At 33.8% G+C, this 13,810-nt stretch overlaps 1 protein-coding gene across 7 annotated transcripts in view; it reads left to right on the top strand.

Moving 5' to 3' along the window:
• The window catches only part of CADM2 (cell adhesion molecule 2), a 1,189,836-nt gene that overhangs the window by 1,085,976 nt on the left and 90,050 nt on the right, over nucleotides 1-13,810 (top strand). For all 7 annotated transcript variants that reach the window (XM_081552246.1, XM_081552256.1, XM_081552244.1 and 4 more), the window contains one exon: nucleotides 6,156-6,334. In XM_081552246.1, coding sequence (XP_081408372.1) covers nucleotides 6,156-6,334 — 179 coding nt within the window. The remainder of the gene's footprint in view (nucleotides 1-6,155; nucleotides 6,335-13,810) is intronic.

Genomic DNA, 13,810 nt, shown 5'->3' with positions numbered 1-13,810 from the left:
AGACTCCACCCTCCATCCAAACTTGTAAGGATATTAAAATTCTTTCCTTAGAAGATCTGTATTGTGGGACGGATATTTCTATAACTGAACTGCTTATTCTTTATTCTTCTCGAGCATTAGAGTAAAGGGAAAAATGGGAGCTTTGAAGGCAAAACTCATCAATAGTCTCAGCAATAGGTATTCTCATCAATATCTAGGGAGTGAATGAGTCCACGTACTGTTGGGAGAATTAGAGGGATTGTTACTGTGGCACAACTTCACAGAATAAATATCTGAATGACTACCTCAAGAGTTTAGGTGGATATTAGTAATCATATTTATATCAAGGTCAAATATTAAATAAACCAGTAGTCTGAGAAAGTTGTGGCAATTTCTTCCAACACTAATTTATAAATAAGGAATTGTTAAAGATATCAGAGATTCTCCTATTAGATATCTACAAAAGAAAATAGTGAATTAATAAAAGTTTTTTTAAAGCCTATTGAGGTAAAAACAAGTTAATAAGACTTTAGAATACAAGATAATAAATATACAATCATATTTGGTTCCTTTTTTTTTTTTCAAATTAATTTTCTTGCTGATTTTCTTCTTTCCCTAGGAAGAAACAGCTACACAGCTATCTTTAGGGGTAGAAGAAAAACAAACATCTTTTCAGCCTTATAGATTTGGTAGACAGAACATAGATCTAACTTTATCTCATATGAAAATTTTCAACTTTTAATTGAAAGTTAATTGCTTTGAGAGGGGCAACTCTCCAGATTGACGATCTTAATATTCTTGCTGTGGAGTTATACGTGTGGAGTTACACAGTGTTATCTCATGCCTGATGCTGTGTCTCTGTCCTGTGACTTCTGGTGTCTGGCTCCTACTCTTTCTCAGCCTTATCCCAGAGTAACTGTAGACTGGAACCACTTTTTAAATGATCTCCTTTGGTTGCCTGAACAGCAGGGAAGATTTTTATTCCTTTGCAGCAAGAAACTCAATCATTTCTAGGTTCCAATTAGAGAAAGCCTAGGGGTCCTTTTTATTAAGATGAAACACAAATTGTATCAAGACTTGCTAAACCACTTAATATTTTTATGGTGATATTAAGTAGCTTGAGCATTTTAAGTACTAAATTGAATATGTGTAGGCTATTTTTAATTGATGCATAAACTCTAACCTCCATTTTGTTAAAATTTCATTTTATGGTGCTTTTTTTTGCCACCTTGAAGATTTATGATACAGAGTATGATCGAGAATCCTGCAACGTTTGTTGTCAGCAGTGACTTATACTGGTAGAATCTCCTGGAATTATTTCTCCAGGTGTTCGTTCATTATTTCCTAAAAGAGAGAATTATCTTTTTTACAAGAAAAATTTTAAATAGTAGCAATTAATGATTTTTCTAGATCTTTATTTTATACACAAATTTAATATATATATATAAATTTAATTATATATTTACAGGCCGATATGTTTAAGATGTGACTTCAAGCTTACAAACACTAACAGAGAAAAAATGATGACAGTTTGGATTTGGGGAGTAAAATTTATTTATGGAAATGCATAGGTATGTGTGTAGAATTATCAGTGTGTTTAAAAATTCCAGCTTATACATTAAGAAAACACTGCCTCTTAATATAAAATACTTCTGATGAGCAGTATTTTAAAGATTAATTTTCTAAAATTCAAATTATCCTTAATATAGCTGTTATTTTAATGTTGGTCTTATGTGGCTTTGTAGAAAGGGCACAGTTTCTAATTATTTGTTATATGCAGTTAGTCATAATTTTATTGTGCCAGGTTTTTTCTTCAAAGAATGTTAAGGATGAGAATGATTCAAGATTATCCTGTCCATAAGTTTTAAAATAAGAATTAGAAAATTAAAATAGCAACAATGAAATGCGGGATATATGAAGAAAGTTGAGAAGTATTAAGGTTTGACTTTTATTAAAGACGCTATCAGAATAAGTTGTCTATATAAGTGGATGATGATATAAATTAGTGTATTATTCTAACGTTTTTGGAGAACAAGTTTTTACTAAAAGACTAAGTGATTTTTCATCACATTGCTGATCTTCTTATTTTGATAAAATTTACAATATTTATTATTAATTGTTTCACAACTTTTGTCTTTTTTGTGAAAGTTTGAAGAAAAAAAAATATTCTTCATCTTAGAAAAGATGTTAGGGTCATAGGCACCACTATCAAGACCTATGTTCTATTAATAAATGTAGTCACAACAGCAAAACATAAGTTCAATTTTTCACCAAAATAAATAATTAAAGCTTTTTTGAAAATAATTTCCAATGGTAAGATAAAATCATGTTTAAAGTTAAAAATTTTGACATAGAAGAACTAGGAAAATATTCATCATGTTAGAATACAAGGGGTGTGGACAAAACATTGTGCATTCAGACCAGGGTTTGAATGCATCTCTAATGTTCTATATTAGTATCTTCATTACATTTTTTAAAAATCTTGTTCTTACGAGGATTATAGAAACTACATAAAGCAACTAGGATAACTATCATTATCAAACACAGTGATAGATACTAATAACTATTCTTATTATTAATAATTATGTAAGATTGAAATCTCTGAAGACAGAAATTCATGATTCATTTATCCTTTCTTCCCTAAAAGTAGGTTTTGAGAATTCTTTGCAAGTATTTAATTAAAGGAGAACTGTCCGTTTCTATGAGCTCAGTTTTTTTAGATTCCATATATAAATGAAGTCATATAGCAGCTGTCTTTCTCTGTCTGATTTTTTCACTTAGCATAATGCCCTCAAGTTTCATCCATGTTGTTACAAGTGTCGGGATTTCTTTCTTTATGAATGACTGAATAATATTCCACTACATTTGTAATTTATTTTCTTTCTTTTTGTAACTACTCACTCATCTTTTATTCTGCACTGAGGGGCCTCCCTGTCCCCTGTAATTTCTTTATTCATTCGTCAGTGGATAATTACGTTGAGTCTATGACTTAGCTATTGTGAATAGTGTTAAAATGAATATGAGTACAGATACCTCTTTAAAATAATGATTTTTTTTTTCCTTTGGGTATACCAACAAGTAGAATCACTGGGAATGGCACCCCACTCCAGTACTCTTGCCTGGAAAATCCCATGGACGGAGGAGCCTGGTAGGCTACAGTCCATGGGGTCGCACAGAGTCGGACACCACTAAAGCGACTTAGCAGCAGCAGCAGCAGCAGAATCTCTGGATCATAGGGTAGTTCTATCTTTAATTTTTTGATGAATCGCCTGAGTTGTTGCTTAGTCGCTAAGTGTTGTCCGTCTTCTTTTGCAACCCCATGAACTATAGCCCCCCAGGCTCCTCTGTACCTGGGATTTCCCAGGCAAAAATACTGGAATGGTTTGCCACTTCCTTTTCCAGGAGATCTTTCTGACCCAGAGACTGAACCCACTTCTCCTGCATTGGCTGGCAGATTTTTTTACCACTAAAACACCAGGGAAGCCCCTGAGGAATCACCTTACTATTTCTTTTAGTGGCTGCACCAATTTATATTCCCACTAATGATGTAGAAGGGTTTCCTTTTCCCATATCCTCCTCAATAGTTATTATTTCTTATCTTTATGAAGATAGCCATTCTAGTAGATGTAAGTGTTATCTCATTCAGGCTTTGGTTTGCATTTCCCTGGTTATTAATGATGATGCACATTTCTTCATGTACCTGTTGTCCATTTGTATGTTTTCTCTGGAAAAATATCTTCCAATTCTCTATTTTTAGTCAGGTCATTTTTTGCTATTGATTTGTGTAAGTTATTTCTTTATTTTGAATATTTACTCTTTATCTTAAAAAGCTTCACCATAGCAAAAGAAACCACTTAAACAATGAAAAGGCAGCCTATGGAATGAGGGAAGTTATTTGCAAATATTACTTCCCTCATTCCATAGGCTGCCTTTTCATTGTTTAAGTGGTTTCTTTTGCTATGGTGAAGCTTTTTAATTTAAAGTGTTCCCATGTGTTTATTTTTTTATTTTTGTTGTCCTTGCTTTTGGTGTTAAATCCAAAAAAATCATCAACAAGATCAATTTTAAGGAACTTCTTTCCTGTTTTAGGTTTCCAGTTTTACATTAAAGTGTTTAACACATTTTGAGTTGACTTTTATGATGTAAAACAGAGGCCCAGTTTTATTGTTTTGCATGTGGCTATTCGGTTTTTCCAGCCCCATTTACTGAAGAGACTGCCCTTTTTGCATAGTATATTCCTGCTTCCTTTGTAGAAAACTAAATGACCATATATGTGTGAGTTTGTTTTTGAGCTTTCTATTTCATTGATCTATGGACATGTATTTTTGCCAATATCATACTATTTTAATTACTACATCTTTGAAATATCATTTGAAATCAGAAAGTGTGAAACCTCCAACTTTTTTCCTCTTTCTCAAGATTACTTACTTATTTGGGGCCTTTCGTTGTTCCATACATATTTTAGGATTGTTTGTCCTTTTTATATGAAAAGTTGCCATTAGAATTTTGATAAAGATTACATTAATTTTGCAGATTGCTTAGGGTAGTATGGACTTTTAATATTAATTCTTTCAATCTATAAGCACAGATTATTTTTCAGTTTCTTTCATTAATATCTTATAGTTTTCCATGTACAGATTTTTCACTTTCTTGGTCAGGTTTTTTTTCTAAGTATTTTATTCTTTTTGATGCAACTGTAAAATAGGTTGTTTTCTTAATTTCTGTTTCCAATATTTCATTGATACTGCTTATAAATTTAATTGATTTTTGTATCTTGTAACTTTAAATTCATTTATTAGTTTTAGCAGTTCTTTCAGTGGAATTTTTGGAGTTTCCTATGTTTAGTTGCTAAGTCATATCTAACTCTTTGTGACCCCATGGACTATAGCCCACCAGGCTCCTCTGTCCATGGGATTCTCCAGGCAAGAATACTGGAGTGGGTTGCATTTCCTTCTCCAATATATGTTCTCATGTCATCTTCAAATGAAGACAGTTTTACTTCTTCATTTCCAACTTGGTTGTCTTGTATTTATTTTCCTGCTTAAGTGCTCTGGCTAGGACTCCCAGTACAATGTTGAATAAAAGTGGCTGGAGGCAGGGATGGAGGAAATGGGTGAAGATGGTCAAAAGGTATAAAATTCCAATTATAAGATAAGTTCTGAAGATATAATGTATAGTATGCTGACCATAATTAATAATATTTGATCATAAAAGGTATTAAGAGAGTAGATCTTAAAAGTTCTCACCAAAAGAAAAAAAATATAACTATGTGAGGTGATGTGTATTAAGTAAATTTATTGTGGCAATCATGTTGCAACATTTATATATATATATCAAATCATTATTCTGCGCACCTTAAACTAGTTTAATGTTATGTGTCAATTATATCTCAATAAAACTAAGGGGAATAAAAAGAAAACTTTCAGGAAAAAAAGCCTCTAGGGAGATGAGAAAACAGGAACGGTAAGAGGGAGAAGTTTCAGGTGGTTTCAGGCAAAGTTGTGCCATTGTGGCGGCCCCAAACGCAAAGGTATAATTCCAGGTACTTCTGCAGAAGGTTGCTCCAATAAACAAGGCTGTCCAAAGACAGTCTTCCAGAAGCCAGTAGGTATGAACCATTTAGCCACAGAATCTGGTCCCAGGACCTGGTGTCTATTGGTGACTACTATAATGACTCTACTAATTAGTTCCTTAATACGTGTCTTTTTCATTAAGGAGAAAATAATTAAATTATAATTGTTACACCTCCAAATCTTCTGAGTGAGTGTATTATGGTTCTTTTGGTATCCTATAGAAGTTAGCAGGGCTTCCCTGGTGGCTCAGATGGTAAAGAATCTGCCTGCAATCTGGGAAACCTGGGTTCTATCCCTAGATTGGGAAGATCCCCTGGAGGAGAGCATGGCAACCCACTCCAGTGTTCTTGCCTGGAAAATTCCCATGGACAGAGGAGTCTGGTAGGCTACAGTCCATGGGGTCACAAAGAGTCAACACGACTGCGTGACTAAGCACAGCACAGCACAGCACAGAAATTAGCAAGCACATTGCTATCCACAAAATGGGTGTTAAATATAAATTGGTTGATTTATTTGAGTCACACAATATGTAACATGTCATGTATATATATACATATTTTTTTCTTTTTTTTTGTTGTTTATATGTATGTTTAAATCCAATAGGCCAGAACCTGTTTTGTGGACAAAGGATGGTGGAGAATTACCAGATCCTGACCGAATGGTTGTGAGTGGTAGGGAGCTAAACATTCTTTTCCTCAACAAAACGGATAATGGTACATACAGATGTGAAGCCACAAATACCATTGGCCAAAGCAGTGCTGAGTACGTTCTCATTGTACATGGTGAGTACCTTTTTGACATTATTATACATGTTGGAATGAATGACCTGAAAAATTGCTAAAATTTATCAAAATCTTTAGAATAATAAATTTAAACAGGTTTTCATTTCCTTTCAGAAGAACTTCTCATAAGTGTAAATATCTCCAAGATTCACAAGTAATGTGTTTCAAATCAAAATAATAGCATAAAATTAAAACATATATTAGGAAATAAAAATTGCTTAGTAAATGATTTTTTAACTGCAAATATACTATGTATTATTTGATGGTGACTAGTATATCATATTAATGGTTTTCTTTATGCTTTACAAATAAATGCTTTTAATAATATATCAGAATCATGAAAACTTTCCTTAAGTTAATTTTGATAGAATTACCATAAAAGTATATTTTATAATCATTATTAGTAGTTTTACAAAGAATTATGGTATGTCATCGAGATGCAGCAAAGACAGTTAGACAGTTAGACAGTTAGACAGTTAATTAGACAGTTATACTAATGATAACTGCACTAATTTCTTACGCACAATAATTTAAAACACCCACATATTTTTTTACTCCTCTCATTAGTCTCATACTTTGAGTAAATGTAGCAAAATGGCAAAAAGACATGCCAATTCCCAAGATTAGAGAGAATTTCTATTTTCTGTAAACTCCAAAAGTCAGGACAGATTGTTCATGAAGTAGCTGTAACATATTGTTAAACGAAGATGAACTTTTATGAAATTGGTAAATATCACAATAAATGAAGTTAGTCATGTTTCTTTATTTCAAGACTTCTCAGAGTTTATTTACAGGGTACAATGGGAGTCTCAAAGAGAAAAAAAGCATTATAGAATGTAAGATTTTTCTCATATATTTCACCAAGAAAACATTTTCTAAGACTAATATGTTGTACATAATATTACACTATTGAATGAGTATTGTGTAAAATCTATGCTGCTGCTGCTGCTAAGTCGCTACAAAGCTGTAATAAATCTAGTGGATCTTAGAAGTTACAGAGTACATTTATTTGAAATGTTACTCATGAATCTAAGTATAAAATAACTGTAAGAAACATGGATTAATTCTATAACTTTCCAGAAAAAAAGGAATTTGGGAGATAAGGTCTAGTTCTTTGTAAAGTGATTTAATTTTAGGGGAAAAATAACCCCGTTTGCTTTTCCAAAGATACTTCTCTTGTTATGATACAGGCCAAAATAATATCTTAAATCAATTTACAAAACTTTCTTATTTTCAAATTGCTTTAGTGTCTACCATTTCTCAGTTCTTAGCAACAATTTGCTCTTGAAGGTAAACAACGGCTTGTGCTGAATAGACTTTCCACATATAAACATCTTGAAAACAGTAGAGCTGAGAGAGTAATTTATGGTATCTCATGAATTGTGCAAATTTCAGTTTTGGGGAAAGATCAGCCTGATCAAGTTAGACCAATAAATTGGAATTAAATGTGGTAACCCCCTGTAGACAAACCCTGCCATGCTCACTGCCAGAGAGAATATAACAACCCTGAGTGTATCAAGAAGATAAGTTAGATCCTTAGAGCAGGATCCAGGAGTCACTTACAGTTCATGCTGACCTGGATGTTTAGATACTACAGTCATGGAAGTGAAGTCTGATTCACTCTCAACTTTAAGTGCTTGTGTCACCTAACAATTTTGGGGAAACTGGAGGCATGTTGCATAGCATGTCACATTGTGTCAAAAGCAATATAACATAAAAATATAGACAATTAGAAGGGAAGTGACAGAAGAAATAATATACTTTGATGAAAAATATATCATTCATTTTTTTTAAGTAATTCAAGTGGGGAAAAATTCATATGTTTTCTCAGTGTTTTCCAGCTAGCCAACAGCATGATTTCTTAAAGAGCCAAGCCACCTTTAAGTAGTTGGCAGTTAACATATTTCTAATAAATATTTCTCTGAGCACTTTGTAAGAAGTCATTTTTGGCTTTGCTTTTTGAACTACAGTTCATGAAAAGCACCCCATAGATAAATGCTATTCACGCTGCTAGATAAATGCTGTGAAGTTCAACACTGGTTTACCTAGGATTATTGACACAAGTAATGAGAGGCTCGATGAAACAGTGAAACCGTATTACACCGTGTTTTAAAAGGGCTCCAATTGGATTCATTACAAAATAAAGTTTTGGTTTTTTCTCTCCTTTGAACACAGGGTATAATGTTTCATTAGTCACTGGTTGTATAAATATAAAAAGCTACTCTCTTCTATTAATGGTTTGGCTGTTTCAAAACCTGACTAAATGATGAAATTTGAGTGGCATTTCAACCTATAATGAATGCTGTATGCATTTTGGAATGGAGTGATAAGTGATCATTTGTGAGAACTTTACCCTTTTATCTTTTACACCAAGTTTGATTTTGCATTTGCTGTGATAATTTAATATAGCTCTAGCACAGAAGGGCCTTTCATGAGCTGAGACCATCTTTGACTCTACCACAGTTACCAGAGTTCTATTGATTCTTAACTTGATGGAGGTCAGAGCACTTTGCTGTGAAATCGTCTATCTAGATGCCATCCTAATAGATTTTATTCTTTGGGTGTCAATGCAAGAGCATTATTTAGATGTTTTCACATTTAATTGTTAACAGCACTGACATTTTGTGCCATCAACACTGGAGGATATCCACCTCCCTCACTCCTTATAATGACCCCTTTGGAAATTAAAGCATTAAAACTTCAGACAGTAATTTGAAACTACCAGTCTGAATCTCATTCTCAGTGAAAGGCCTAACAAAATTCAGTATACAAGTACCTGTAAGATAAAACAGTACACTTTTGAAACATTTGTACTGTAGAGATCCCATTAAGGAAAAAATAGCATTTTTCATTAACAAGCTCAGCAGTAGAAACATTAATCTGTTAAATTGCTAGCCATTGTTATACCATTAATTCCTGTGACCACAATAGTTTTGTGTTTTCTGCTTCTATGTAAAAATATTGAAGTTAGTCTCATATTGTTATTGTTATCATGCTATTTATTTCTTTTGAATGGTTAATTACTCCCATATTAATGGTATGTTGTTCTATTGCTGTTCTTGCTACTTGAAGAACTCAGATCAACAGAAATATCCCTTCATTAACCAAATAAATATTTAGCATTTATCCACTGAGTGCAAATTCACTATAGGAGCAAAAGTGAATAGCACTCAAGGACTTTAAACATGGAAAATAAGCATTCAAGTAAGTATAGTACAAAAATCAAAGAGCTCTAGGAGGATGAATATGCAATAGTGTAAATGTCAGGGTTTGTGACAACATGGTCCAAGTGTCTGGAATAAAAAAAAGAAAAGTAACATGGAACTCCTGGATTATTCATAAACAAATGGCATGTATCATAAACAGAAGTGTCCACCAGTGCCAGGTACATAGATAAAATAAATCAGAGTTTTACTATTATAATATTACTAATGGAACCAGAGATCAAATTGCCTACATCCTCTGGATCATAGAAAAAGCAAGAGAATTACAGAAGAACATCTACTTCTGCTATGTTGATTACACCAAAGCCTTTGAGAGTGTAGATCACAACAAACTGTGTGTGGAAAATTCTTCAAGTGATGGGAATACCAGACCACCTTACCTGCCTCCTGAGAAATCTATATGCAGGTTAAGAAGCAATAGTTAGAACCGGACATGGAAAAACATACTGGTTCCAAATCAGGAAAGGAATATTTCAAGGCTATATATTGTCACCCTGTTTATTTAACTTATATGCAGAGTGCATCATGAGAAATACCAGACTGATTAGAGCCCAGACTGGAATCAAGATTGCCAGGAGAAATATCAGTAACCTCAGATACGCAGATGACACCACCCTTATGGCAGAAAGTGAAGAGGAACTTAAAAGCCTCTTGACAAAACTGAAAGAGCAGAGTGAAAGAGGAGTGTGGCTTAAAACTCAACATTCAGAAAACTAAGATCATGCTATCTGGTCCCATCACTTCATGGCAAATAGATGGGGAAACCATGGAAACAATGACCAAATTTATTTTTTGGGGGCTCCAAAATCCCTGCAGATGGTGACTGCAGCCATGAAATTAAAAGACACTTGCTCCTTGGAAGAAAAGCTATGACCAACCTAGACAGCTTATTAAAAAACAGAAACATTACTTTGCCTATAAAGGTCCATCCAGTCAAAGCTATGGCTTTTCCAGTAGTCTTGTATGGGTGTGGGAGTTGGACTATAAAGAAAGCTGAGCACTGAAGAATTGATGCTTTTGAACTGTGGTGTTGGAGAAGACTCTTGAGAGTCCCTTGGACTGCAAGGAGGTTCAACCAGTACATCCTAAAGGAAGTCAGTTCTGAATATTCATTAGGAGGACTGATGCTGAAGCTGAAACTCCAATACTTTGGCCACCCGATGAGAAGAACTGACTCATTGGAAAAGACCCTGATGCTGGGAAAGATTGAAGGCAGGAGAAGGGGATGACAGAGGATGAAATGGTTGGATGGCATCACCTACTCGATGGACATGAGTTTGAGTTAGCTCCAGTAGTTGCTGATGGACAGAGGAGCCTGGCATGCTGCAGTCCATGGGGTTGCAAAGAGTCGAACACAACTGAGCAACTGAACTGACTGACTGACTGAGTAGTCTTATGATACCAAAGGCAATTTCAATCCAATTCTCTGGTATAAAATTTACCCAAGAGTTGTATACAGTTTACCATCTATTATCTTCCCTGAGTGGTACCCAGAGCTTAAATTAAATTATCTCTATTAAAGAATGAGGAAATTCTGTATTCTTATTAACTAAGCAATAGAGAAGATCATAAAAGCATCAACACTACAGCAAATTAGTAATATAGAGAGAGCAGAATGGAAGTTATAATTACTCTTGTTCCTCTGATGCAGCATCAAATTCAGAAAGTATAGATAAAATGTTTTCTTCCCAAAGAAAGACTACCCAGACCTGCATCTTTTTGTATAGATACAGAGATCATAGAAGATACATATTCATCACATAAAGAACAGCTGCCAAGAATTGCAATTGATCTGATACCAGTCTTATTTTGTGCTTGGGAGCAATTTAAATTCTTATATTTGTCATCCACTGATTAAAAAATACTCTTTTGGAAGTGTCAGAAATGTGCTGTACCTGGAACAGTTTGAAAGAATATCTATGAAGAGTGAAAAACACAAATTACCACATCCTTCCACGTCCTAAACTTCTTCCTCCTTAACTATTCCAATGCCTTTGACCTCCCTTCACATTCATGCTAGAGAAATGCATAACCACCATCTTAGAATACAAATGGAAGATGGACAGAGATGTTGGAACTCTTTTACTATCATCTCTAGTCTCAAAACACTTCCCAGAATTCAGGAAGAAATACAGTAATATAAGTAGAAAAAAAAAATGAGTAACTTATTTCTTCTGCTACCAGTAGCTGCACTAACTATGGCAGGTCCACGCTGTATGGAGTAACAGGGATTCCAGTTTGAGTTTCAGTGGAGAACCCACTCCACCTGGGACCCAACTCACTGCTGTCTCATACAGTCATGGCAGAGTTGAGATGCACTATTCCAGAAAGTTTTTCATGATATTCCATCTGTCTTTGAATTTTCTTTTCACATTACCATAGTCACTCTTATATGAAATTTAAAACTATTTTGCCACTGTTTTTATTCCATTGCTTCATTGTTTATCTACTTATACAAATAAGTGTTTATAACAATTCATTACTTCTTCATTATCTTAACTCTTGCTATTCTTATTTTGAGTAAAATTGCCCACCTTGCACATTTCCACATTTTTGGTTTTCTCTATCTGTATGTATTTTGCTTTTTCTAGCAAATTTCATCTTTATGACAGTAAAACTCTCCATAACTAGTATTATTATCATAGTAGAAAGTGAAATAGTGTAAAAAGCTTGTTTATGTAATCTCAACCAGTTTACTGACAGTTGCTGGCTTTGTATCTCTAAAACATCACTTGACAGTTACAGTTTGTTTTATATATTTGTTCATGTATCTATTGAAATAAATACTGGTGAAAAATGTGACATTAATCTTTCTTTCCAGGATAATTTACCTCAGAATAACACATATATAGAATAAGATCTATCACATTTTATCGTTAGCTAGTAAGAACAACTATAACAAAGTGTTTCAAGTTTTTAATTTTTATAGTAAGACAGAATATTACTGCTAGAAATATCTATGTGTTTTGGTTTAGTGAAAGCATCAAGCTATTAAATATGCCTTTCCAACTTTAAAAAATCAATACAACTGCTATTTTCATTTCACTCTGCTTTTATTGTTATTAATAAATGTCAGAATGCAGAGAGACAGAAAGTTGTACACCAAGATATTGCAGATTTTTGCATCAAGACAAACTTTGAAGCTATGTTGTTTATTTAGATATCTGTTTCTTTCAGAGACTATAGGTAAATGCAAGTTCACTTCACTTTAGGTGCTAATTCTTCCTTTCAATCAGTTTGCTTATCATGGGAGAGAGACAAATTGAGTCATGGAGCATAGCCTTTCTTTCACTTTAACAAACATTTCCAAACTATCTATTATCTCCTTCAAATATTTAAAAAAATGTGCAAAGTATATATTCAATTTCTTAAGAGTTATTAGTGCCTGATCCTAAAGTTAGCAAAATAAATAATACATATATAGATGCATGCAGTACTAATTATGAAACAGATTAGGACTACTATAAGTAATATCTTAAATTTGTTTTTAAATTTGTCTTACTCTAGAACTGAGCAAGTATACATACTTTTCTAGTCTTATGCTTCACATATTCCCACTATGATTATCAATGTTTTGAGAGCTAATAAGAACTCTCATCAATTGAAATTAAAATGTTCCTCAGTTCTTCAGAGTAAATATGTAGCTAGACTAAAAAGTTGGCAGTCACACCTACATTTACTGTTATAATTATCCAGCAACAAAACATTTAGAAACATTGAGAATCTGTATGATTTTTTCTTTTAATTTAACTGTGCTGTTAGGAAAGGTGATACAGATCAGAGTGAAAATAAGAGAGTGAATCTTTGAGCTCAGATGAGTGTGTGGGGAGCAGGAAAGATAAGACTGGATTATGGACAGATGTACAGCCTAGCAAACATTCAAAAGGGATTCAGTTAAAATCTGTTTCCTCTTATGGAAACAGACCTGCCAGTTGGTAAATGAATTCTGTGTGCTCATAATGAGCATTTTCCTTTGGAAAAGTTTTCTTTAGAAGCATAGATGGAAAAATATACAGTGTAGGAAGCAAAGGGTAGAAAAAGACATCCATATGGAACAACAAACAGTGCACTAATGGAAGAGCCCTATGGTTGCTGCTCTCATCTTCAGTTGAGAGTTTCCAGACAGTAAACTAGTCGGATGACTCTTAAAACAGTACCTTCTTTAATCGCTGAGATAAAGCATACCATCTCTGGACATGAATAAGCAGAGAGAGCTGTGATGCCTGCGGGAAAGGCGTACCTCTGACTGGAT

The sequence above is a fragment of the Giraffa tippelskirchi genome, chromosome 2 (genome assembly GCF_054371585.1).
Source record: "Giraffa tippelskirchi isolate mGirTip1 chromosome 2, T2T-mGirTip1v1.2.pri, whole genome shotgun sequence".
Lineage (NCBI taxonomy): Eukaryota > Metazoa > Chordata > Mammalia > Artiodactyla > Giraffidae > Giraffa > Giraffa tippelskirchi.
This window is presented reverse-complemented; position numbering and strand designations above follow the sequence as displayed.